This window comes from Notothenia rossii (assembly GCF_949606895.1).
Source record: "Notothenia rossii genome assembly, chromosome: 10".
In the NCBI taxonomy this organism is placed as follows: domain Eukaryota; kingdom Metazoa; phylum Chordata; class Actinopteri; order Perciformes; family Nototheniidae; genus Notothenia; species Notothenia rossii.
In genome coordinates this window covers 65,139,433-65,167,415 of record NC_136908.1, presented here as the reverse complement: position 1 = coordinate 65,167,415, position 27,983 = coordinate 65,139,433, and the positions used below count along the sequence as shown (strand labels likewise).

Here is a 27,983-nt window from a genome sequence, read left to right as displayed (position 1 = left end):
CTGAGTACTTCTACCTTTACTAAAGTACCAGGTCTGAGTACTTCTACCTTTACTAAGGTACCAAGTCTGAGTACTTCTACCTTTACTAAAGTACTAAGTCTGAGTACTTCTACCTTTACTAAAGTACCAGACCTGAGTACTTCTACCTTTACTAAAGTACCAGACCTGAGTACTTCTACTTTTACTAAAGTACCAGACCTGAGTACTTCTACCTTTACTAAAGTACCAGACCTGAGTACTTCTACCTTTACTAAAGTACCAAGTCTGAGTACTTCTACCTTTACTAAAGTACCAGATCTGAGTACTTCTACCTTTACTAAAGTACCAGGTCTGAGTACTTCTACCTTTAGTAAAGTACCAGACCTGAGTACTTCTACCTTTACTAAAGTACCAAGTCTGAGTACTTCTACCTTTACTAAAGTACCAGATCTGAGTACTTCTACCTTTACTAAAGTACCAGGTCTGAGTACTTCTACCTTTACTAAAGTACCAGGTCTGAGTACTTCTACCTTTCCTAAAGTACCAGGTCTGAGTACTTCTACCTGTATTAAAGTACCAGGTCTGAGTACCACAACTTTACTAAAGTACCAGATCTGAGTACTTCTACCTTTACTAAAGTACCAGGTCTGAGTTCTTCTAACCCTCTGCACTTAAGGAACTGGTCACACCCTTTGTTCATTAATACACATTCTCTGGTAATATTGTATCCATACACAGATGTAGAGAATGACTGTAGACCGTTAGTCAGCTGTACCTGCAAAGGTAGATAGAGCTGTACCTGCACAGGTAGATAGAGCTGTACCTGCACAGGTAGATAGAGCTGTACCTGCACATGTAGCTACAGCTGTACCTTCCGGGTATGTTCATTAATACCCTTTCTCTGGCCATCCATAAACATATCAGATTAACTTTATTTTTGAGAAGCTATGCGTTAACTCTCCGGTGGGATACACAGGGCGGAACTAATGTTCCTGTCTGTGTTTCCTGTCGGGACGAGTTAGCGGTTGCACGCGGGAAGCCTGTGAGATGGCGGTCGTCACCGTGTAGTTCTGAGAGAATAATAATAATACATTCATCTGTTTTATATAAATATATACAGACATATACAGAACATGGAGGGTAAGCCCAACCTGACCCTTGTATTCCAGGCGGTGCAGGCCCTGTACCACGACCCGGACCCGGCGGGGAAAGAGAGGGCCTCCGTGTGGCTGGGGGAGCTGCAGAGATCGGTAAGAGAGGACCGGGGGAAGAGGGGAGAGGACCGGGGAGAGAGGGGAGAGGACCGGGAAGAGGGGACCGGGAAGAGGGGACCGGGGAGAGGGGAGAGGACCGGAGATACGAGAGAGAAACTGCGGGGAAACGAGAGGGCTAGCTGCAGAGAGACACACCGGGGAGATCAACCGGGGGAGGAGGAGGGGTGGGGGGGAGAAAACCGAGAAAACGTGCTGAAACATGCGGAAACATGGACTAGAGGGTTAGACCCAGAGACCAGTGAGGACCGGGAGGAGGGTCTATTCCGGGCAATCGGAACGGTTTTCTGTGGTTCCTCTGGTCCAGTAGAGAGACCGGAGGATCCGAAGTGCGCAGCTCAGAGCCGCTAGCATCAGAGCTGAGCTAAGCTAAGCTAAATGAATGGACCACACAGACTGCATATAGAGATCGCTGTTAGCTGTTAGCTTCTGACAGGAACATCATGGAGGCGGCTTGTTAACGTGATTTAATGCAGTTTAGATCCGAGTTTCTGTCCGAGGTTCCGGTCTCTGAGGAGTTCAGCGGGCCTACTAGCATGTTAGCTTTGTTAGCATGTCTGGTGTCAGTCAGTAAAGTTAACACAGCTAAAGATAGCATGTTAGGTCTGTTAGCATGTTAGCATGTCTGGTGTCAGTCAGTAAAGTTATCACAGCTAAAGATAGCTTGTTAGCTCTGTTAGCATGTATGGTGTCAGTCAGTAAAGTTATCACAGCCAAATATAGCTTGTTAGCCTTGTTAGCAGTAAAGATTCTCCAGCTCCTCGGAAAGACATGTTAATAACTCATGTTAAAAAGCAGACTCTCCACAGATAGATTTCTGAGAGACGCGCTGATTAAACAGTTACACGTGTTGGTTATTGAAAGATTAATAATATCATCACACAGGTAGGTAGTAGACTATGTCTCTGAAGAACCCTGAACATCTGATATACTGTAAATATAACTATGCACTGCTCATGTTGGAAAATGAATCAATAATAACAACAACAATAATAATAATAATAATAATAATAATAATAATACTGAAGCAGCTGAGGTGCAGTTTGTTTCAGGGTGGGGCTCAAACTACTTCCTGTTTCTATCTTTAGTCACTCAGGTAACCCCTACCTGCTGTGTGTTGGTGTGTGACCAACAGCAATGTGACACATCATCATAACAACTACAAACATCACATGAGTTGTTTACAGACAGCTGTACCTGCACAGGTAGATAGAGCTGTACCTGCACAGGTAGACAGAGCAACATGATTGCAGCATTCAGGGCAGCTCCCGTTCGAGCATGCCTTGAGTTGCACATAGCTCCAACGATCCATCACACACACACACACACACACACACACACACACACACACACACACACACACACACACACACACACACACACACACACACACACACACACACACACACACACTTTGTATTGTATTATTGTATGAGAGAGAGGTTCCAGGTTGTTGTGTTTAATATTCATGAGAACATTTTTCATTGTTCAAATAATAATAAAAAACATTTGCATAAAGCATATGTGTGCAGTCATATGTTGATAAGAGTATTCAAAACATGAAAAATATCCCTCTAAGGAATATTTAGAACAGATTGAAAAGGTGCGATTAATTTACAGAGAATTTACTATTTTAAGTGTGTGTGTGTGTGTGTGTGTGTGTGTGTGTGTGTGTGTGTGTGTGTGTGTGTGTGTGTGTGTGTGTGTGTGTGTGTGTGTGTGTGTGTGTGTGTGTGTGTGTGTGTGTGTGTGTGTGTGTGTGTGTGTGTGTGTGTGTGTGTGTAAAAAAACAGTGCTTTAGCTGCTTATGGTGAAGAGACACAAGCTGCTGTGTTGATGACATCACTTCCTGTCCCACAGATGTACGCCTGGGAGATCGCGGACCAGTTGCTGCAGCTGAAGCAGGACGTGGAGTCTTGTTACTTTGCTGCTCAGACCATGAAGATGAAGATCCAGACGTCCTTCTACGAGCTTCCCCCCGAGACCCACAATGCACTGCGAGACTCTCTTCTGACCCACATCCAGAACCTCAAAGACCTGTCACCCATCATCGTCACACAGGTAACCACTTCCTCTACTGGTAAAGATAACTAGTTCCTCTACAGGTAAAGATAACTAGTTCCTCTACAGGTAGAGATAACTAGTTCCTCTACTGGTAAAGATAACTAGTTCCTCTACAGGTAAAGATAACTAGTTCCTCTACAGGTAGAGATAACTAGTTCCTCTACTGGTAAAGATAACTAGTTCCTCTACAGGTAAAGATAACTAGTTCCTCTACAGGTAAAGATAACTAGTTCCTCTACAGGTAGAGATAACTAGTTCCTCTACTGGTAAAGATAACTAGTTCCTCTACAGGTAAAGATAACTAGTTCCCTTTTTAAAGGTAACACTTGCACAGGAAGTGTTTTCTAACTTGTGACATGTTGGTTGCATCAGCTGCTGGTTTCAGTGAGGAGGAAGTCAACAAAACAAAAAGGAAGTGTTAAGAGTTTTTCAAAACCCAGCTTCATCATGAGCTGAAACTAAGTGAGATTTATTGATCCAGTTAATCAAAGTGTCTCTGGACCTCTTTCCTGATGTTTGATCCAGTTCATCAAAGTGTCTCTGGACCTCTTTCCTGATGTTTGATCCAGTTCATCAATGTGTCTCTGGACCTCTTTCCTGATGTTTTGATCCAGTTCATCAAAGTGTCTCTGGACCTCTTTCCTGATGTATTGATCCAGTTCATCAAAGTGTCTCTGGACCTCTTTCCTGATGTTTGATCCAGTTCATCAAAGTGTCTCTGGACCTCTTTCCTGATGTATTGATCCAGTTCATCAAAGTGTCTCTGGACCTCTTTCCTGATGTTTGATCGAGTTCATCAAAGTGTCTCTGGACCTCTTTCCTGATGTTTGATCCAGTTCATCAAAGTGTCTCTGGACCTCTTTCCTGATGTATTGATCCAGTTCATCAAAGTGTCTCTGGACCTCTTTCCTGATGTTTGATCCAGTTCATCAAAGTGTCTCTGGACCTCTTTCCTGATGTATTGATCCAGTTCATCAAAGTGTCTCTGGACCTCTTTCCTGATGTTTGATCCAGTTCATCAAAGTGTCTCTGGACCTCTTTCCTGATGTTTTGATCCAGTTCATCAAAGTGTCTCTGGACCTCTTTCCTGATGTTTGATCGAGTTCATCAAAGTGTCTCTGGACCTCTTTCCTGATGTTTGATCGAGTTCATCAAAGTGTCTCTGGACCTCTTTCCTGATGTTTGATCCAGTTCATCAAAGTGTCTCTGGACCTCTTTCCTGATGTTTGATCGAGTTCATCAAAGTGTCTCTGGACCTCTTTCCTGATGTTTGATCCAGTTCATCAAAGTGTCTCTGGACCTCTTTCCTGATGTTTGATCCAGTTCATCAAAGTGTCTCTGGACCTCTTTCCTGATGTTTGATCCAGTTCATCAATGTGTCTCTGGACCTCTTTCCTGATGTTTTGATCCAGTTCATCAAAGTGTCTCTGGACCTCTTTCCTGATGTATTGATCCAGTTCATCAAAGTGTCTCTGGACCTCTTTCCTGATGTTTGATCCAGTTCATCAAAGTGTCTCTGGACCTCTTTCCTGATGTTTGATCGAGTTCATCAAAGTGTCTCTGGACCTCTTTCCTGATGTTTGATCCAGTTCATCAAAGTGTCTCTGGACCTCTTTCCTGATGTTTGATCGAGTTCATCAAAGTGTCTCTGGACCTCTTTCCTGATGTTTGATCCAGTTCATCAAAGTGTCTCTGGACCTCTTTCCTGATGTATTGATCCAGTTCATCAAAGTGTCTCTGGACCTCTTTCCTGATGTTTGATCCAGTTCATCAAAGTGTCTCTGGACCTCTTTCCTGATGTTTGATCGAGTTCATCAAAGTGTCTCTGGACCTCTTTCCTGATGTTTTGATCCAGTTCATCAAAGTGTCTCTGGACCTCTTTCCTGATGTTTGATCCAGTTCATCAAAGTGTCTCTGGACCTCTTTCCTGATGTTTTCATCCAGTTCATCAAAGTGTCTCTGGACCTCTTTCCTGATGTTTGATCCAGTTCATCAAAGTGTCTCTGGACCTCTTTCCTGATGTTTGATCCAGTTCATCAAAGTGTCTCTGGACCTCTTTCCTGATGTTTTGATCCAGTTCATCAAAGTGTCTCTGGACCTCTTTCCTGATGTTTTGATCCAGTTCATCAAAGTGTCTCTGGACCTCTTTCCTGATGTTTTGATCCAGTTCATCAAAGTGTCTCTGGACCTCTTTCCTGATGTTTTCATCCAGTTCATCAAAGTGTCTCTGGACCTCTTTCCTGAGGTATTGATCCAGTTCATCAAAGTGTCTCTGGACCTCTTTCCTGATGTTTTGATCCAGTTCATCAAAGTGTCTCTGGACCTCTTTCCTGATGTTTTGATCCAGTTCATCAAAGTGTCTCTGGACCTCTTTCCTGATGTATTGATCCAGTTAATCAAAGTGTCTCTGGACCTCTTTCCTGATGTATTGATCCAGTTCATCAAAGTGTCTCTGGACCTCTTTCCTGATGTATTGATCCAGTTCATCAAAGTGTCTCTGGACCTCTTTCCTGATGTATTGATCCAGTTCATCAAAGTGTCTCTGGACCTCTTTCCTGATGTATTGATCCAGTTCATCAAAGTGTCTCTGGACCTCTTTCCTGATGTTTTTATTCTGCTATTCCTCAGCTGGCTCTAGCTATCGCAGATCTGGCTCTCCAGATGGCCTCCTGGAAGGGATGTGTTCACACACTCATAGAAAAGTAAGAATTCACACAACTTCACAGCAGAAAGATAACACAAACTTCACCTGCACTAATGTTGACCTGTAAGAAGGTGTGTCCTGACTCACCTGTCCGTACCCCCCCCCCCCCTCCCAGGTACAACAATGACATCAGCTCGATGCCCTTCCTCATAGAGATCCTCACCGTTCTGCCGGAGGAGGTCCACAGCCGCTCTCTGAGGATCGGAGCCAACCGGAGGACGGAAATCATCGAAGACCTGGCGTACTACTCCAGCACCGTGGTCACGCTGCTGGTCAGTAATATATATAAATATATATTTACCCCCTTTGTTTAAATATAGTGTCAGGCTTGCTCTAACCTCACTGCTGGGTTTGTTTCAGACTTCCTGTGTGGAGAAGGCGGGCACGGAGGAGAAGATGCTGATTAAAGTGTTTCGCTGTCTGGGGAGCTGGTTCAACCTGGGAGTCCTGGACAGCAATTTCATGGCTGGGAATCAGCTGCTCATGGTCCTCTTCCAAGTCCTGGTGAGTAACACTGATACCCTAATCTCTGAACCCCCTGGAAACGTGTGCTTCCTGTTGGATGTCCATGAAAGACGTTTACATACAGAAAGGCTGTGGTGGATTCAGAAGGTAAAGCTCCTGATGGGTCCGTTGGTCCTGTCTCTAACAGACATGTTGCTTCTGTGTTTCACAGCAGAGGGATGAAACCTCCACAAACCTCCACGAGGCGGCGTCTGACTGCGTCTGCTCGGCGCTGTACGCCATCGAGAACGTGGACACCAACATGGGTCTGGCCCTGCAGCTCTTCCAGGGCGTCCTGACGCTGGAGACGGCGTACCACATGGCGGTGGCTCGGGAAGACCTGGACAAGTGAGGAACAACTGGAAACTGATTCTGATTCTGCTTAGAGCCATTATCAGCCCCACTCACTCTGACCTCTTTCTTCAGAGTCCTGAACTACTGCCGGATCTTCACCGAGCTCTGCGAGACCTTCCTGGAGACCACAGTCCGGAGTCCGGGCCAGGGGATGGGAGACCTGCGGACCCTGGAGCTGCTGCTGATCTGTGCAGGACACCCGCAATACGAGGTACAAATAAAGCAATAAAATCGCAGTTTCACGGTGCGTTCAAATGTCATTACATTCTCAATTCTATCCTTCGTTTTTACATTTGGGTCTCTGTTCTGATACAGGTGGTGGAGATCTCCTTTAACTTCTGGTACCGACTCGGAGAACATCTGTATAAAATAAACGATGCCGCTCTTCACACCATCTTCAGACCATACATCCAGAGACTTCTGCACTGTTTGGCCCGACACTGTCAGCTGGACCCAGACCACGTGAGTCCATCAGAACCACCTCTGAGCCTCCACTTCCTGTTTAAGAACCATACGTAGGGTCAAGAGAAACGGTCTTTAGTCTGGATTAGACACCAGGCTTCAGTGGTTGTGTTCTGTTCCTTGGTTGTGGGTAATTGTGAATTCTCTGGTTGTGTAACTGTAATCTGACCCAACAGGAGGGGATCCCGGAGGATACGGATGATTTTGGAGAGTTCAGGATGAGAGTCTCTGACCTCGTCAAAGACGTAATTTTTCTGGTTGGATCCATGGAGTGTTTCTCTCAGGTACCTGAAACAGTGCTCTACCTCCTTCTCTAAAGATGTTCTGTACCTCCTTCTCTAAAGATGTTCTGTACCTCCTACTCTAAAGATGTTCTGTACCTCCTTCTCTAAAGATGTTCTGTACCTCCTACTCTAAAGATGTTCTGTACCTCCTACTCTAAAGATGTTCTGTACCTCCTTCTCTAAAGATGTTCTGTACCTCCTTCTCTAAAGATGTTCTGTACCTCCTACTCTAAAGATGTTCTGTACCTCCTACTCTAAAGATGTTCTGTACCTCCTTCTCTAAAGATGTTCTGTACCTCCTAATCTAAAGATGTTCTGTACCTCCTTCTCTAAAGATGTTCTGTACCTCCTACTCTAAGGATGTTCTTTACCTCCTACTCTGTTCTGTACCTCCTAATCTAAAGATGTTCTGTACCTCCTTCTCTAAAGATGTTCTGTACCTCCTAATCTAAAGATGTTCTGTACCTCCTTCTCTAAAGATGTTCTGTACCTCCTTCTCTAAAGATGTTCTGTATCTCCTTCTCTAAAGATGTTCTGTACCTCCTACTCTAAAGATGTTCTGTAACTCCTTCTCTAAAGATGTTCTGTACCTCCTTCCCTAAGGATGTTCTGTACCTCCTTCTCTAAGGATGTTCTGTACCTCCTTCTCTGTTCTGTACCTCCTAATCTAAAGATGTTCAGTACCTCCTTCTCTAAAGATGTTCTGTACCTCCTAATCTAAAGATGTTCTGTACCTCCTTCTCTAAAGATGTTCTGTACCTCCTTCTCTAAAGATGTTCTGTACCTCCTACTCTAAAGATGTTCTGTACCTCCTTCTCTAAAGATGTTCTGTACCTCCTACTCTAAGGATGTTCTGTACCTCCTACTCTGTTCTGTACCTCCTTCTCTAAAGATGTTCTGTACCTCCTACTCTCTAAAGATGTTCTGTACCTCCTACTCTCTAAAGATGTTCTGTACCTCCTACTCTCTAAAGATGTTCTGTACCTCCTACTCTCTAAAGATGTTCTGTACCTCCTTCTCTAAAGATGTTCTCTGTTGTTCTCAGTTGTATTCGACGTTGAAAGAAGGAAACCCGTCCTGGGAGGTGACAGAGGCCGTTCTGTTCATCATGGCTGCGATTGCTAAGAGCGTTGATCCGTGAGTTCTTTGCTTTATGGTCATCAGAACACATTTATATGATGAATGATCTCTGGATCTGTGGTGATGATTAATCTGTGGTTCTGCAGAGAAAACAACCCCACACTCGCTGAGGTTTTGCAGCAGGTGGTCTTACTTCCTGAGACGGTACACATAGCAGTCCGATTCACGAGCATTGAGCTGGTGGGAGAGATGAGCGAAGTGGTCGACAGAAACCCCAGGTTCCTCGGTAAGGGTTCTCCGTCTGAATCTAAGACCTGTCAGACCTGAAGTGCCCGATGATACGACTTTTATTTTGTGTGTTTGCTCTTCCTGTCAGACCCCGTCCTGAACTACCTGATGAAAGGACTCAGGGAACAGCCTCTGGCGTCGGCGGCGGCGAAGTCGATCCACAACATCTGCTCGGTGTGCAGAGACCACATGGCCCAACACTTCCAGGGACTGCTGGACATCGCCCGGGCCCTTGACACCTTCGCCCTATCCACCGAGGCTGCCGTAGGACTGCTCAAAGGTACGTGAGGGCTCACAATGTTTTTTATTTACCTGTACAGGTGAGTCACAATGGGTTAGGGTTACAGGTAGGGCTGGGCGATATGGTCATTAAATGATATCGCAATATTTACTGATTATATCGCGATATACGATATATATCGCGATACTCTGAAATGTCCTCTAAAAAAAAAAAAACCTTGATGTTTACAGTCACGCCAGAATGATGACTCTAGTCCCTGCAACATATGTCTGCATTAAAAAAATCGACTAATAATGAAGAAAATGAACACATTTGTTGCCATAGTAATTTATGCACTAACTACATTACTACTTGTACTACAACATTTGAATCATCAGTTCTTCCTCATTTTCCTCAATTGTTCATATTTGGTTTGTGAAAATAATGATATTGTGGTCATTGTTCAAAAATGTCTGCTATTATTACGAGTAGTATTATTAGTATAATGCGCTTTCTGCCTTCCTGTCATTATCAGGAATTAGACATGTAATGAATGGCTATGTATTAGATGAGATTAGAACCTTCATTCTCCTGCTGGGACATTTCCCTAAAGCCAATACCTTTATATTCTCTACTCTTCACTTCCTGTCAGCAGAGGGCATTGATGTACAGAGCCGACAGAAGACCTTGTTTATATTGGCATCATATTGAGAGGTGCAGTAACGCGTCCTAAAACCAGGAAGTAAGCTGCTGGTTCCCTCCACAAACAGCAATGGGATTTCTCCACAGGGTTTTGCAAATAGCTGGAAATAAGGTCTGTGGAAAACAAACCTGTTTGATAAATGCACGTTTTGTTCAGCCGGATCATCTCCACATGTCTACCCTACTTTTATAATTTTCAAATCATAAATCTAATGGATAGATTATAAAAGGGTTTTAGGACGCGTCACTGCACCACTAGAAGCCAACTCCATCGATCAAGCTGGCTGAAACTTTCTCTCCCTCTTCTTCTCATGCTCCCTGTCACTCTCCTTTAACTCCTCCGGTGACTTTCTTTTATTTGAAGATAGTTTTTTGCGCGGCGCTCACGGGCAAACGGGAGCCTGCTCGCGCTGGCTCCCGTTTGCCTTTCACCCAACAACGACAACCGCCTCACGCTATGTTGTAGCGTTAATAAACGAAACAATTTAACAAAATTGCTTGTCAAAGTACCAATACCACTGGACACATTTTTTTTTTCAAAGCAATATTTGTAGTGGCCCGAGCGGGCAAGTGGAAAGTACGTTATGCTGGCCCGGGGTGTCTAAATAGTGCTTCCGAGCCAGCGGGCCATTTATAATGTCGAGCCCTGCTCTCTGTCACTGTGCATGTGTGTAATGTTTGTGTGCAAGTTAGACGGGGCCTGCGTGTGTGCCTGCGTGTGTGACTGTGTCTATGAGGGAGAAAGGAAAGCTCATTTTGGCCGCGGCGGGAAATTGATTTGACAACATAATACTCGATGTTCACGATGTGGTCATTTACGACATCGCATGGAGTGCAATCCACGATGTATCGTGTAAACTCGATATATCGCCCAGCCCTAGTTACACGTAGATCTCTCTCTATTTTTCAGGTGTGTCACAGTGTTTGTTTACCTGTACAGGTAGAGCTCTGGTCCCCAGAGGCCTGTACTACGAGGCCGGTTCAACCTAACCTGGATATGTTTGAGTTAGCCGGTTGGCCTAATCCAAAACATACGCGTTCTCGCTAAGCGGTCCTACAACGCTGGTTATCAAGTGGATCGCTCAAGCCAGCCGTGTCCTATCTAGTTAGGAGCGCGTTCACATGAAAGGGGTGGTATCTGGAGCATTCGACCAATCACAAACATGGAGAAGCGTACTGACAGCGCAGCGTCATACTTCCTGAATGAAAAGTCAACTATAATATTCAGTGATGCAAATGAGTTGCTTTTCGGCGCCTCCTGCTTTTTTAACGCTGATTTGGGTGACGTGTGTAATTCGTGGAGAACCGCAGAGTTTTCGTTTTTGGGGGGGGGGGGGGGGTCAGTCCAGTCGGACGGACGGACAACTTCTCACTTCAAAAAAGAAGAAGAAATCTAGATCGCAAAATAATTAAACAAGCGAGTGCCTGTTTTTCCTGGCCAAGGACAGGTTCCTTGAACACAACACGAGCGTAACGTGTCTTCACCATAGGTCTTCACGTGGTTAGGTCTCGTCTGAAAGGAGTAACGGAGAGCATCGGAACGCCGCTCCAGCTCTTCAAATATTGCAGTACCCATAGGAGCCGTACATGCCGCAGTGTTTGCGTGGCTGTGTCTTTAGTCCTAAGCACAGTGGCGATCTGTTGTTATTAGCATCTGGTTAGCTAGCTATGCTAACGGATTTAAAGAGCTTTTCTACAACCAGGTGGAAGAGAGCTCTCTCCTGAGAGGCTCAGATAACCTCAGCTCAGTGAGGTTCAGGCACACCTTGATATGATCATTATAGTTATTAAGGAGACATTAGAGTCTTTATGAAAAACAGGTATAGAATACTATATGACAGTAACAAAAAAAAGTTGTTAAAAATAACAAGAATAGAGTTTGAAAGGGGAGAGATTTATAAAATATCCAAAAAGGAAAATGTGCTTACAGTTCTGTTTCATATGGGTGTTGAGAGATGTATCCATAGATCTCCTCATGTTACTCTCAAAGTGCACCAGATTGATGCTTTTAACTTCAATATTTAAAAAAAATCTTCCCTTGAGGTCCCCCCGAGAGGAGGTGAGGTCCCCCCTAGAGGAGGTGAGGTCCCCCCCACTTAAATCATGTTCACATGGATAGGATACTAAATACATTTGCACACATCTTGTGTCCATATCTTTGTGTTGTGGTGGTCATGCCACACCGTGCACGTGCGTGCACACGTGAGTCATGGTGAGATATCTGGATTCAGAGGTTGCTTGTTCTTTGCACAGCATGAAAGAAAGGCCAAATGAATGGGCTGTGATTTTAGTTTTTTTAAGCAGAGGTTGAGTTCAATCATTTGTACGGCCCTCGGAGGATGTTGTACAAATTGAGAGGAAAAAGGTTCCCCCCCCCCCTGCTGTAAATAATAATAAAACCCCTTGATTTATAACGTAACATCTCTGTCTCTATTGATCTGGGTAAATGATAAAGAACAGCCAGTTAATTGAAGCATGATAGCGCAGGCCTTTGTCAGATGGTATATTACGCTGTTTTTTTTCTGCTTCGAATAGTAATCTCTTTTTTCACCATACCTGTGTTTGCATCACTGAATATTAGACATATGAAGAAGTTAAACTTTAAACATCCATGACTTAAACACTTGATCCAGGATCAAAGCCACATAGCTGCACCTGCAAGGTGAATACAGCTGGTAACAGAACAAGTGTTTGAATGCGTACATGAACAGGTTTATGATATCACTGCCCCGTCTAAGACACCATCTGACTTTCATTACATTTGACTCGAGTGTTTCCTCAACTTAATGTGTTGCTTCAAATAATCCTTCTGCATACAGTATGTGACACTGTGAGTGTTGCACGGCCAGATACGGCTCAGCTGACTCAGATAAGGAAATATGATACAGGGCTCGACATTATAAATGGCCCGCTGGCCCGGAAGCACTATTTACACATCCCGGGCAGCATAACGTACTTTCCACTTGCCCGCTCGGGCCACTAAAAATATATTGCTTTCAAAAAAAGAATGGTCCTGTGGTATTGGTATTTTGACTACTAATTTAGTTAAATTGTTTCGTTTATTAACGCTACAACAGAGCGTTTCGTGAGTCGGTTGTCTTTGTTGGGTGAAAGCAAACAGCTGTTTGCTGCGGAGCGCAGCGCGAGCAGGCTCCCGTGAACGGGAGCGCGCTCCTTCACTACAGACTATCGCGCCACCTAACCATTCGCCTAAATGTTTTTAATACCAGCGGTAACCGGCCAAGCGCCGGGCAAAAAACTATCTTCAAATAAAAGAAAGTCACCGGAGGAGTTAAAGGAGAGTGACAGGGAGCATGAGAAGAAGAGGGAGAGAAAGTTTCAGCTTGATCGATGGAGTTGGCTTCTAGTGGTGCAGTGACGCGTCCTAAAACCTTTTATAATCTATCGATTAGATTTATTAGTCCAACATTATAAAAGTAGGGTAGACATGTGGAGATTAACCGGCTGAATAAAACGTGCATTTATCAAACAGGTTTGTTTTCCACAGATCTTATTTCCAGCTATTTTCCAAAACCCTGTGGAGAAATCCCATTGCTCTTTGTCGAGGGAACCAGCAGCTTACTTCCTGGTTTAGGACGCGTCACTGCACCTCTCAATATGATGCCAATATAAACAAGGTCTTCTGTCGGCTCTGTACATCAATGCCCTCTGCTGACAGGAAGTGAAGAGTAGAACATATAAAGGTATTGGCTTTAGGGAAATGTCCCAGCAGGAGAATGAAGGTTCTAATCTCATCTAATACATATTTCTATCTCCTAATGACAGGAAGGCAGAAAGCGCATTATACAAATAATAATACTCATAAGCAGACATTTTTGAACAATAACCACAATATCATTATTTTAATAAACCAAATCTGAACAATTGAGAAAAATGAGGAAGAACTGATGATTCAAATGTTGTAATAATGTAGTTAGTGCATAAATTACTATGGCAACAAATGTGTTCATTTTCTTCATTATTAGTCCATTTATTTTGGACGAATGCTCCGGGCCAGTGGTTACAATGGGGGGGCCAGTGGTTACAATGGGGGGGCCAGTGGTTACAATGGGGGGGCCAGTGGTTTCAATGGTGGGGCAGGTGATAATACAATTCCACCAGCCCGGAGTTACCCTTAATGTCTACCCCTGTGATACATTATGATGTGATATGCCGCGGACTGTACTTAATGTTACTCTGATCCGGTTACTTATGTTGTGGCAGATATTTAAGTAAGCTTTCTTAACGCTAATGTTATAATAGTCAGATTGCTCTGAAGATGGGAGGTGATATTCTATTCATGTTCACGTTCACACAGTCGCTGATTTTTGCCGGCCGTCTTTCTGCAACGGCAGCTTTTCTGTATTTCCTTTCTCCTGTAATATGACTTGATCGCTTTAAACTCCGCACACTGAGCTCTGATTGGTCAGCAGGCAGTGCTTTCACTGAGTTGAGCTCTTAGCCTGCAACCTAACCTGCTCCGGGGCAGGTTAGCCGCTCAGCATCAGTTACCATGGAGATCTAGCCCGCTAAAAAGAGAACCAGCTTCGTAGTACAGGCCTCAGGTGTTTTACTCTGTTTGTTTACCTGTACAGGTACGGCTCTGGTCTTGGCTCGTCTTCCCTTGGAGAAGATCGCAGAGTGTCTCTCTGACCTCTGTGCTGTTCAGGTGTTGGCTCTTAAAAAGGTGAGTCCCCCCCACCCCGCAGGTAAATTCCGAATGAAATACAATGTCTAAACTAATCTGGAATTTGTTTCAGCTTTTGTCTGAAGAATCTACTAACGGTAAATCAGCTGACCCCACCGTGTGGCTCGACAGACTGGCAGTTATCTTCAGGTGAGCTCACCTGTGGTCACATTTATAACTTAAGTGACGGCATTATAAATAATAATAATATACATTAAAGAAGCCACAGACCTTTAACCTGTTGTTTTTCCTTTCAGACACACAAACCCCATCGTAGAGAATGGACAGACTCATCCCTGTCAGAAAGTCATTCAGGAGGTAAACACCTGCGCTTTCCTGAAGCCACCGGAGTCCTTTAATATCTACTCATAAAACCTATGTTATTAAATAACTAACATTGATCACGTTGAGCAGATGGTGTCAGACCTCTATGAACTTATCTCACCTGTAATGTATGATATCTCCTCTCTGTGTGATATCTCGCCTGTAGATCTGGCCCGTGCTGTCAGACACTCTGAACACTCATCAGGCTGATAACAGGATCGTGGAGCGCTGCTGTCGCTGTCTCAGGTTCGCTGTGAGGTGTGTCGGTAAGGGATCCGCCAACCTGCTGCAGCCACTCGTCACGCAGGTGAGACACACCTGTCCACGGTTTAGAACTAACACACCTGTCCACGGTTTAGAACTAACACACCTGTCCACGGTTTAGAACTAACACACCTGTCCACGGTTTAGAACTAACACACCTGTCCACGGTTTAGAACTAACACACCTGTCCACGGTTTAGAACTAACACACCTGTCCACGGTTTAGAACTAACACACCTGTCCACGGTTTAGAACTAACACACCTGTCCACGGTTTAGAACTAACACACCTGTGTGCTGTCTATTGTCACCAGATGGTGAGTGTGTACCAGGTGTATCCACACTCCTGCTTCCTGTACCTGGGGAGCATTCTGGTGGACGAGTACGGAATGGAGGAGGGCTGTAGGCAGGGCCTGCTCGACATGCTACAGGTAAACACACACAGACACACGCCTGTAGACCAGGTACACACGCCTGTAGACCAGGTACACACGCCTGTAGACCAGGTACACACGCCTGTAGACCAGGTACACACGCGCCTGTAGACCAGGTACACACGCGCCTGTAGACCAGGTACACACGCGCCTGTAGACCAGGTACACACGCGCCTGTAGACCAGGTACACACACGCCTGTAGACCAGGTACACACGCCTGTACACCAGGTACACACACGCCTGTACACCAGGTACACACACGCCTGTAGACCAGGTACACACGCCTGTAGACCAGGTACACACACACGCCTGTAGACCAGGTAAACACACACACACACACACACACACACACACATACACTTGTAGACCAGGTACACACACACACACACACACACACACACATACACTTGTAGACCAGGTACACACACACACACACACACACACACACACACATACACTTGTAGACCAGGTACACACACACACACACACACACACACACACCTGTAGACCAGGTACACACGCCTGTAGACCAGGTACACACGCCTGTAGACCAGGTACACACGCCTGTAGACCAGGTACACGCGCCTGTAGACCAGGTACACACGCGCCTGTAGACCAGGTACACACGCGCCTGTAGACCAGGTACACACGCCTGTAGACCAGGTACACACGCCTGTAGACCAGGTACACACGCCTGTAGACCAGGTACACACGCCTGTAGACCAGGTACACACACGCCTGTAGACCAGGTACACACACGCCTGTAGACCAGGTACACACACGCCTGTAGACCAGGTACACACGCCTGTAGACCAGGTAAACACACACACACACACACACACACACACACACACACACACACACACACACACACACACACACACACACACACACACACACACACACACACACACACACACACACTTGTAGACCAGGTACACACACACACACACACACACACACACACCTGTAGACCAGGTACACACGCCTGTAGACCAGGTACACACACCTGTAGACCAGGTACACACACCTGTAGACCAGGTACACACACGCGCCCGTAGACCAGGTACACACACACGCCTGTAGACCAGGTACACACACACGCCTGTAGACCAGGTACACACACACGCCTGTAGACCAGGTACACACACACACACACACTTGTAGACCAGGTACACACACACACACACACACACACCTGTAGACCAGGTACACACGCCTGTAGACCAGGTACACACACACACGCCTGTAGACCAGGTACACACACACACACACACACACTTGTAGACCAGGTACACACACACACACACACACACACACACCTGTAGACCAGGTACACACGCCTGTAGACCAGGTACACACACCTGTAGACCAGGTACACACACGCGCCCGTAGACCAGGTACACACACACACACGCCTGTAGACCAGGTACACCCACACACACCTGTAGACCAGGTACACACACACACACCTGTAGACCAGGTACACACACCTGTAGACCAGGTACAGATGTAGCGATTCATTTCAGACAGTTTGAAACGCGAGGGCCGCGATTGGCACCAGGGGGTGCAGTGGGGTTCCACACTGGAGCTCATGTGAAATAAAGTCAGATACAGTACGCTGGATGTACAGCGGAACTTTGTTAAGATCCATATGTCACGGATATCATACTCTGTGCTAAATAAGAGACATGTAATCATTTACAAAACATCAACATGTTGTTATTTAACAAAATAATGTTTTGTCGAAAAAAACGAACGGGAGGAAATGCAGCCCGGCTCTGGATTTTTAATCCTAATTGAATCATCTTCACCACGATCATTTATGTTTATGTTCGCCGAATTGACATGAAATCACTGACACATATGAATATACTGTATTCAACTTCATTACAACGTTATTAACGGGCCTAAACTCAGTAATTCACCAAAAATATGTATATTTTAATGGAGCTTCGTCGTCGATCAGGATCCCAAAGCGTGGCGGAGGGATCCTCATCTGGATGAAGGGTGTTATTTTCCCCATAAGGAACAAGTCGCTGCAAATTATCCCGCTTATCACACGGCCACATTCTCAACAAAGTAACGACATGACTCCCAATATTAATTTAAATGCTTTTATGGATTTAGAAAATAGTTGTATGTATTGATTTAAATTGACATGCATCCGCTAAGAAAAATAGTCCATTGTTACCGTTTCTTAAACAGTCTGAATGAAACGGCAGCTCTCAGCTGTGTATTTACACAACTAATGGCCCATCAACCACAGCTCTCTCCCCCCCTCCCCCCCTGATCTTTCTTCTCCAGCAGCTAAATTAACGGTAGGTTACTCTGAGTGACAAGCTTACAGTTAGACACAACACTGTCATTGCAAGTGACCCTCAGTTAGTTGACTTTTATGTTCAACTGCTAAATTCGTTACTGATAAAAAAGGGCTTCTACTGTACCTAATTACCTTAACACTAGAACCGCCAGAGGTTTTTGTATAGGCCTACCTAAACCCGTCAAATCCCGCTATTAGAATGCCATTTTTAACAACATAGGGTGCTACATAACACACTTTCAGGAAAAGTCGGACTGGGAGACTTTAATATTTTATTGAAAAAAAGTGACATTGCACACACACAACACACATCACACAAATTGACCCGATTGGCGGTTCTAGTGTTAAATAAACTCACTAATTAATGAAACCAGTTCAATACGCATTATTCTTATCATTCTTTATGAGCGCAGAAATAGTCTTAAAATCTGATCTGTTTTTTAAATGAAATCTGACGGCAGGCAGTTAGCTCTGATCACCTATGATAAATGCACCGCACCTAATCGCTGGCCATTCAGCCACAGAGCTCCCTCTATACAAATCAAACTGTAGACGGTGTGAAAGCACCTATTGTTTTAAATAATGGTCTGAATGTGACCTCTGAGCCTTCTGAATTACCGTGGGACAGCACATTCTAAACTAAAATGTTCAATCAATAAAGTAACATCTTATCTTATCTTAATAATATCTTCATATTAATAATAATAATAAATCATACAGTATGTGTCCGAAAGGGAGCAGGAGGAAGCAAACACAAAAATATACTGCATATTAAAGCAAACGATTGTAAAGGTTAAATATGAGCATAACAAATAAAGAAGTGTAACGTAAACATTTACATTATAATTATGATTATTTAATATATAAAGACTTTATATTATTGAATTACAAGATTAGATATACTTTAGTTGATCTAAAATATTGATGTGTTCAAATGCTCTTCAAAACACAACTGAAAGTCCATGAAACTTGTCTTTCTGTATTTGTGAATGAAGCGCCATCTCCTGGTTAAAACCTGAAATTGAAAATCTGGCAACGCCCTCTTGGAAAATAGTGGGAGGGCTTAACATTCCTCTATACTGGTCTTTGGCAGGCCGTAGGCAGGAAGCTGTAAGCTGGAGTCTGAAATGAAGTGCTACATCTGTATAGGCTATTTCATACCTGTTCATCTGTACACACGCCTGTAGACCAGGTACACACACACACCTGTAGACCAGGTACACACACACGCCTGTAGACCAGGTAAACATGCCTGTAGACTAGGGATGTGCATCTCCATCACTGAGGCCGATGCGATGCGCATCTCGATACGTTGCCACGATACGATACATTAACGATACCTTTTAAACACCAGGCGATATGATACGATACGATTCACCCCTGTTGCGATACAGTTCGATACGATTTGATTCAACATTATGTGGTTCGGGGCGGTACGATGCGATTCAACACGATGCAAAAATAATGATACTTCAATATGGTACGACAGAGGATTTTTGTTTTATTCCTGATATGCAGCAAATCATACATTAACAAAAAAGTGCTTTACATATTTGGTACTGCACATCCCATCATGCCGTTTATTTTTTTACTTTTAAAAGCTCTCCAGAGTATAATGTTATAACACCTCACAGTTAAACAATGTAAGGATGCATTGCTCATGATTAACAATGTGCAAATAACAGCTACCATAGAGCCATGCCCATCCAGCTGCTGCCTGATGTGCTGAACACTCAGAGGCTAACTCACCAGTGAGCAGAAAGCAGTGGTTTCTATCTGAACAATAAAGAAAACAAATAACCTTTCACAAACAGGTATTTCATAACTGCTTACAGTGAGGAAGACATTTAAATTATTATTGGCCGTCACAGGCTGCTGTAAGCTAAACACCTCTCTCTGACAGAACACCTCACTGAGTGATTTAACTCATATGTCTCACTTTCAGGTTTCTCTTTTCAGCCGCAGACCCCATGTCGCCTCTTTATGTGCGTCGCTAAGTTCCTCGTACTACTTGTGTAATTTAAAGCGGCTCGGCATCGTTAACAATTTGCGAGTGATTTTTCAAGTTGACCGTCTGTAGTAATAGTGCCGCGCACATATACCATCAGGACGTTACTGATGGGGTGCGGCTGCGGAGTGATACTGTGTGTATGCAAGTCCGCATCTAGGACGGATCTATGTATCATGGCTGTAGACCTGTAATAAAGACACCTCATACAAAGGTCTACGGATACCTTATTACTCTCCATGACCTGCGCTCAACTATATAGCATAAAGGACTTTTACACCGTCTTTCTTGAACAATCCGAAGTGTTGCCAAACGTTTGATTTGTAGGTATTTTTCGGTGCGCTGTGTTTCTCTTTCTCCTGAACTTCCGTGTGTGTTGATAACTGAGACTCTCGTTCTCCGTAGTGGCGAAGCAAATATCAAAGATCGTCTCTGCTGAGCGTTGACAAGATAAGGGGATTTTATATGAATGAATCGTTTTTTTACCGATGCAAAGACGCTACGCAATCGATGCATCGCGAGTTCAACCCAAACTGTAGCCGATGTGCACTCTTTCAACCGGTGCACTCGCATCTTGAACGTTTATGCCGGTGCACCGATGCGAATCGGTGAATCTTAACATCTCTACTGTAGACAAGGTACACACACGCCTGTAGACCAGGTACACACACACACACACACACCTGTAGACCAGGTACACACGCCTGTAGACCAGGTACACCCACGCACACCTACAGACTCTCCTGATGACCCCCCCCCCCCCCCCCCCCCCTTCCCCCCCTTCAGGCTCTGTGCATGCCGACCTTCCAGCTGCTGGAGATGCAGAATGGTCTAAGGAACCATCCGGACACCGTGGACGACCTGTTCAGACTAGCCACCAGGTAAGCCTGTCACATCTACCTGTCTCACTGACATCCACCCGTCTGTCTGATATTTACCTGTCTGGTCTGTGTGTGTCAGGTTTGTGCAGAGGAGTCCGGTCACGTTGCTCAGCAGCAGCATCATTGTTCACATCATCCAGTGCGCCGTGGCAGCAGCGTCTCTGGACCACCGCGACGCAAACTGCAGCGTCATGAAGTTCATGAGAGACCTGATCCACACGGGGGTCTCCAACGATGTGAGTAGCCTTCAGGAACCAGGTGTAGGGACGGGCCTAGGGAGTAATATGTGTATGCAGTTCATGAGACCTGATCCACACGGGGGTCTCCAACGACATGAATAGCCTTCAGGAACCAGGTGTAGAGACTAGAGATGCCCCGATCACCTTTTTTTGCTTCTGATCATTTGATTTTGACAATCTGCCGATACCGATTTTCTCCGATCTTTATGCAGTGCATTAAGAGAAAAGAAAGGGAAAAATCATTCAAGTTGTCCCTTAAGGTTGTTTTTTTATTTAAATGACAGCACCCAACTACCCATTCTATCCAACATGGATATAGCTTCTTTCTTTCACAGCAGCATTGGATCAAAACAAAATAAAGCTTATCAGTGCTCGTTAGCTTATTGCTACAATTAGACACTGCGCCCACTCTGTTGCCAGATTTGAGAGAAATAAGCAGGTCTATGAAAACAAGCCCCAAAGAAGCAACACATACATGATGTCGTGTCATTTGAAACCAAAACTAAGGCCTCAGGATGACTTTAAGACTTGAACATGGTCATTTTTGTTTTGTAACATTAAATAAAATAATAATTAAAAAAAATACGTGATCGACTCCGATCCCCGATCACGTGATCGGATCGGGACATCTCTAGTAGTCAGTGAATAGTGTGTGTGTGTGTGTGTGTGTGTGTGTGTGTGTGTGTGTGTGTGTGTGTGTGTGTGTGTGTGTGTGTGTGTGTGTGTGTGTGTGTGTGTGTGTGTGTGTGTGTGTGTGTGTGTGTGTGTGTGTGTGTGTGTGTGTGTGTGTGTGTGTGTGTGTGTGTGTGTGTGTGTGTGTGTGCAGCACGAAGAGGACTTTGAGCTGAGGAAGCAGCTGATTGGCCAGGCCATGGGGCAGCACGGCCAGCAGCTGATCACCCAGCTGATGACTTCCTGCTGTTTCTGCCTCCCCCCCTACACCCTGCCCGACGTGGCCGAGGTGCTGTGGGAGGTGATGCTGTTCGACCGTCCGGTGAGTGGGGGGGGTTATTATCAGTAAATATAATCAGAGGGGGTCTGATCCCTACAGGTCTGAATAATAACCCTGTGTTTCTAAACTCTGTTCCAGACGTTCTGCCGCTGGTTAGAAAACGCTCTGAAGGCGTTGCCTAAGGAGACGTCGGGGGGTGCGGTGACGGTCACTCACAAACAGCTGACTGACTTCCACAAACAGGTCACCAGGTGAGCTCACCTGAGTCTGCACCACTAATCAATGTAAAGGTGTTTTAACCCTAACCCTTTATGAACAGTAGGACATGTGTATTGTCAGCCTGAGGTGCACACAGGACAAATCAATAGAAACACACCAGAGTTCACCTGCACACTAATCAACAGCAACACACCTGAGTTTACCTGAACACTAATCAACAGCAACACACCTGAGTTTACCTGAACACTAATCAACAGCAACACACCAGAGTTCACCTGCACACTAATCAACAGCAACACACCTGAGTTTACCTGAACTCTAATCAACAGCAACACACCTGAGTTCACCTGAACACTAATCAACAGCAACACACCTGAGTTTACCTGAACACTAATCAACAGCAACACACCTGAGTTCACCTGAACACTAATCAACAGCAACACACCTGAGTTTACCTGAACACTAATCAACAGCAACACACCAGAGTTCACCTGAACACTAATCAACAGCAACACACCTGAGTTTACCTGAACACTAATCAACAGCAACACACCTGAGTTCACCTGAACACTAATCAACAGCAACACACCTGAGTTTACCTGAACACTAATCAACAGCAACACACCTGAGTTTACCTGAACACTAATCAACAGCGACACACCTGAGTTTACCTGAACACTAATCAACAGCAACACACCTGAGTTCACCTGAACACTAATCAACAGCAACACACCTGAGTTTACCTGAACACTAATCAACAGCAACACACCTGAGTTTACCTGCACCCTAATCAACAGCAACACACCAGAGTTTACCTGAACACTAATCAACAGCAACACACCTGAGTTTACCTGAACACTAATCAACAGCAACACACCTGAGTTTACCTGAACACTAATCAACAGCAACACACCTGAGTTCACCTGAACACTAATCAACAGCAACACACCTGAGTTTACCTGAACTCTAAACAGGAAGTGGTTTGGTCTAATGTTTATGTTTGTTGTGGTCCTCAGTGCGGAGGAGTGTAAACAGGTGTGCTGGGCCATCAGAGAGTTCACCAGACTGTACCGATAGCTGCGACCTTCTCACTACACAGGTAACTTCACACGGGTAACTACACACACAGGTAACTACACACACAGGTAACTACACACACAGGTAACTACACACACAGGTAACTACACACACGGGTAACTACACACACGGGTAACTACACACACGGGTAACTACACACACGGGTAACTACACACACGGGTAACTACACACACGGGTAACTACACACACGGGTAACTACACACACAGGTAACTACACACACAGGTAACTACACACACGGGTAACTACACACACAGGTAACTACACACAGGTAACTACACACACGGGTAACTACACACACAGGTAACTACACACACGGGTAACTACACACACAGGTAACTACACACAGGTAACTACACACACGGGTAACTACACACACAGGTAACTACACACAGGTAACTACACACAGGTAACTACACACACAGGTAACTACACACACAGGTAACTACACACACGGGTAACTACACACACGGGTAACTACTCACACGGGTAACTACTCACACGGGTAACTACACACACGGGTAACTTCACACACGGGTAACTTCACACACGGGTAACTTCACACACGGGTAACTTCACACACGAGTAACTTCACACAGGTAACTGTCACCTGTTTTACCTGTGTTTGTGACTACATACAAAGATAACTACACACAGGTAACTACACACAGGTAACTACACACACAGATAACCACACACCGGTAACTACACACAAAGATAACCACTCACAGGTAACACACACACAGGTAACTACACACACAGAGGTAACTACACACACAGGTAACTACACACACAGGTAACTACATTCACCGGTAACTACACTCACCGGTAACTACACACACAGGTAACTACACACACAGATAACCACACACAGTTAACTACACAAACCGGTAACTACACTCACAGGTAACCACAGAGGTAACCACACACACAGGTAACCACACACACAGGTAACTACACACAGGTAACTACACACAGGTAACTACATACACAGGTAACTACATACACAGGTCAGGTAACTACACTCACAGGTAACTACACACAGGTAACTACATACACAGGTAACTACATACACAAACCGGTAACTACACTCACAGGTAACTACACACACAGGTAACTACACACAGGTAACCACACACACAGGTAACTACACACAGGTAACTACACACAGGTAACTACACACAGGTAACTACACACAGGTAACTACACACAGGTAACTACACACAGGTAACTACATACAGGTAACTACACACACAGGTAACTACACACAGGTAACTACACACAGGTAACTACACACAGGTAACTACATACAGGTAACTACACACAGGTAACTACACACACAGGTAACTACACACAGGTAACTACACACAGGTAACTACACACAGGTAACTACACACAGGTAACTACATACAGGTAACTACACACAGGTAACTACACACAGGTAACTACACACAGGTAACTACACACACAGGTAACTACACACAGGTAACTACACACAGGTAACTACACACAGGTAACTACATACAGGTAACTACACACAGGTAACTACACACACAGGTAACTACACACAGGTAACTACATACACAGGTAACTACACACACAGGTAACTACACACACAGGTAACTACACACACAGGTAACTACACACAGGTAACTACACACAGGTAACTACACACAGGTAACTACACACAGGTAACTACACACAGGTAACTACACACAGGTAACTACACACAGGTAACTACACACACAGGTAACTACACACACAGGTAACCACACATAGGTAACCACACATAGGTAACTACACATAGGTAACTACACTCACAGGTAACTACACTCACAGGTAACTACACTCACAGGTAACCACACACACAGGTAACCACACACACAGGTAACCACACACAGGTAACCACACACAGGTAACTACACACAGGTAACTACACACAGGTAACTACACACAGGTAACTACACACAGGTAACTACATACACAGGTAACTACACACACAGGTAACTACACATAGGTAACTACACACAGGTAACTACACACAGGTAACTACACACAGGTAACTACATACACAGGTAACTACATACAGGTAACCACACACAAGTAACCACACACAGAGGTAACTACACTCACAGGTAACCACACACAAGTAACCACACACAGAGGTAACTACACACAGGTAACCACACACACAGGTAACCACACACACAGGTAACCACACACAAGTAACCACACACAGAGGTAACCACACACACAGGTAACCACACACACAGGTAACCACACACACACAGGTAACCACACACACAGGTAACTACACACACAGGTAACTACACACAGGTAACTACACACAGGTAACTACACACAGGTAACTACACACAGGTAACTACACACACAGGTAACCACACACAGGTAACCACACACACAGGTAACTACATACACAGGTAACTACACACACAGGTAACTACACACACAGGTAACCACACACACAGGTAACTACACATAGGTAACTACACACAGGTAACTACATACACAGGTAACTACATACAGGTAACCACACACAAGTAACTACACACACAGGTAACCACACACAGAGGTAACTATACTCACAGGTAACCACACACACAGGTAACCACTCACAGGTAACTAAACACAGGTAACCACACACAGAGGTAACCACACACAGAGGTAACCACACACAGAGGTAACCACACACAGAGGTAACCACACACAGGTAACTACACACACAGGTAACTACACTCACAGGTAACCACACACACAGGTAACCACTCACAGGTAACTAAACACAGGTAACCACACACAGAGGTAACCACACACAGAGGTAACCACACACAGGTAACCACACACAGAGGTAACCACACACAGAGGTAACCACACACAGAGGTAACCACACACAGAGGTAACCACACACAGAGGTAACCACACACAGAGGTAACCACACACAGAGGTAACCACACACAGAGGTAACCACACACAGAGGTAACCACACACAGAGGTAACCACACACAGGTAACTAAACACAGGTAACTAAACACAGGTAACCACATACAGACGTAACCACACACAGACGTAACCACACACAGAGGTAACCACACACAGAGGTAACCACACACAGAGGTAACCACACACAGGTAACTAAACACAGGTAACCACACACAGAGGTAACTACACACAGAGGTAACCACACACAGGTAACTAAACACAGGTAACCACACACAGGTAACCACACACACAGACGTAACCACACACACAGACGTAACCACACACACAGGTAACTACACACACAGGTAACCACACACACAGGTAACTACACACACAGGTAACTACACACACAGGTAACTACATACACAGGTAACTACATACACAGGTAACCACACACACAGGTAACTACACACACAGGTAACTACATACACAGGTAACTACATACACAGGTAACTACATACACAGGTAACTACACACACAGGTAACCACACACACAGGTAACCACACACACAGGTAACTACACACACAGGTAACTACATACACAGGTAACTACATACACAGGTAACTACATACACAGGTAACTACACACACAGGTAACCACACACACAGGTAACCACACACACAGGTAACCACATACACAGGTAACTGTAGCAAACGTCCTCTGAAGGTAACTAAGACGACTTGTTTGTTTTGCTCTCCAGGTTAATCTTTTGTTGACCAACATTCAGAGGTGACGGCAAAAAGCTGCGACTGCAGACGAGGATCCGGAGGTGACGGAGGTGAGGGAGATAAAGATGGAGGACTTTGAATGTGAAACAGGAAAACGCTCTGAAGGACTGACAGAGAGGACTGATTGGACACAGTCGTCGTCGTCGCCCCCCCCCCCCCCCCCCCCGATCTCACCTGAGCTCACCTGCAGCCGGATCAGGTGGGCGGGGTCAGGTGTGCACTGATGCGTTCAGGGTCTTCATCAGTGGACGAGCAGTTTTTAAGAGAAGATTTATTTTTGGGACTTTGGTCGTGATGTTTTCTGTCCGTGCCATACAAAGAGCCAAAAGATTTCCCATGATGCTCTTGGCCAAGCGGCGGCTGCGAGGCGTAATGCTGGAGGTTTGGCGTCACCTTTGACCTTTTTAACTTTGGTTGACTTTTAGTTGTTTTTCCACAAAGCGAGACAGAGTGAACTCTGGGTAATGAGACGGAGAGACTGACACCATGACATCATCGGTGATGTAGCCTTGTTGTAAACAATAAACAAAAACAACTGAAACCACAGTGTCACTTCCTGTTTCAGTGTCTCTGTGTGTCGGGGGAGGCTAACGGTTAGCATCACCTGTAGTTCCTTTTCACTTCAATCATAAAGAGTTTAATAAGATCATCTGCTGAGCTAAACGTGTAAGTATCGTATCACTGACATAATAAGTCACAGTGAGATGCTGCCTTCAGGGTCCAACTCAAAACCAGGGAGATGCTGCCTTCAGGGTCCAACTCAGAACCAGGGAAATGCTGCCTTCAGGGTCCAACTCAGAACCAGGGAGATGCTGCCTTCATGGACCAACACAGAACAAGTGAGATGCTGCCTTCAGGGTCCAACTCAGAACCAGGGAGATGCTGCCTTCAAGGACCAACTCAGAACCAGGGAGAT

The 27,983-nt window shown here is 44.9% G+C and overlaps 1 protein-coding gene across 1 annotated transcript; it reads left to right on the top strand.

Annotated features, from left to right (window-relative positions):
• The first annotated feature begins 962 nt into the window (after positions 1-962).
• On the top strand, positions 963-27,608 carry tnpo3 (transportin 3). The gene is made up of 23 exons (XM_079655121.1): positions 963-1,229; positions 3,111-3,311; positions 5,943-6,016; positions 6,134-6,290; positions 6,379-6,522; positions 6,695-6,870; positions 6,949-7,087; positions 7,192-7,338; positions 7,515-7,622; positions 8,668-8,759; positions 8,849-8,988; positions 9,079-9,270; positions 14,508-14,599; positions 14,673-14,749; positions 14,857-14,917; positions 15,090-15,230; positions 15,500-15,616; positions 20,738-20,832; positions 20,912-21,068; positions 21,898-22,065; positions 22,162-22,274; positions 23,259-23,341; positions 27,040-27,608. The coding sequence occupies exons 1-22, from the start codon at positions 1,113-1,115 to the stop codon at positions 23,317-23,319; spliced, it is 2,769 nt and encodes a 922-aa protein (XP_079511247.1). The 5' UTR covers positions 963-1,112; the 3' UTR covers positions 23,320-23,341; positions 27,040-27,608.
• The last annotated feature ends 375 nt before the right edge of the window (positions 27,609-27,983 follow it).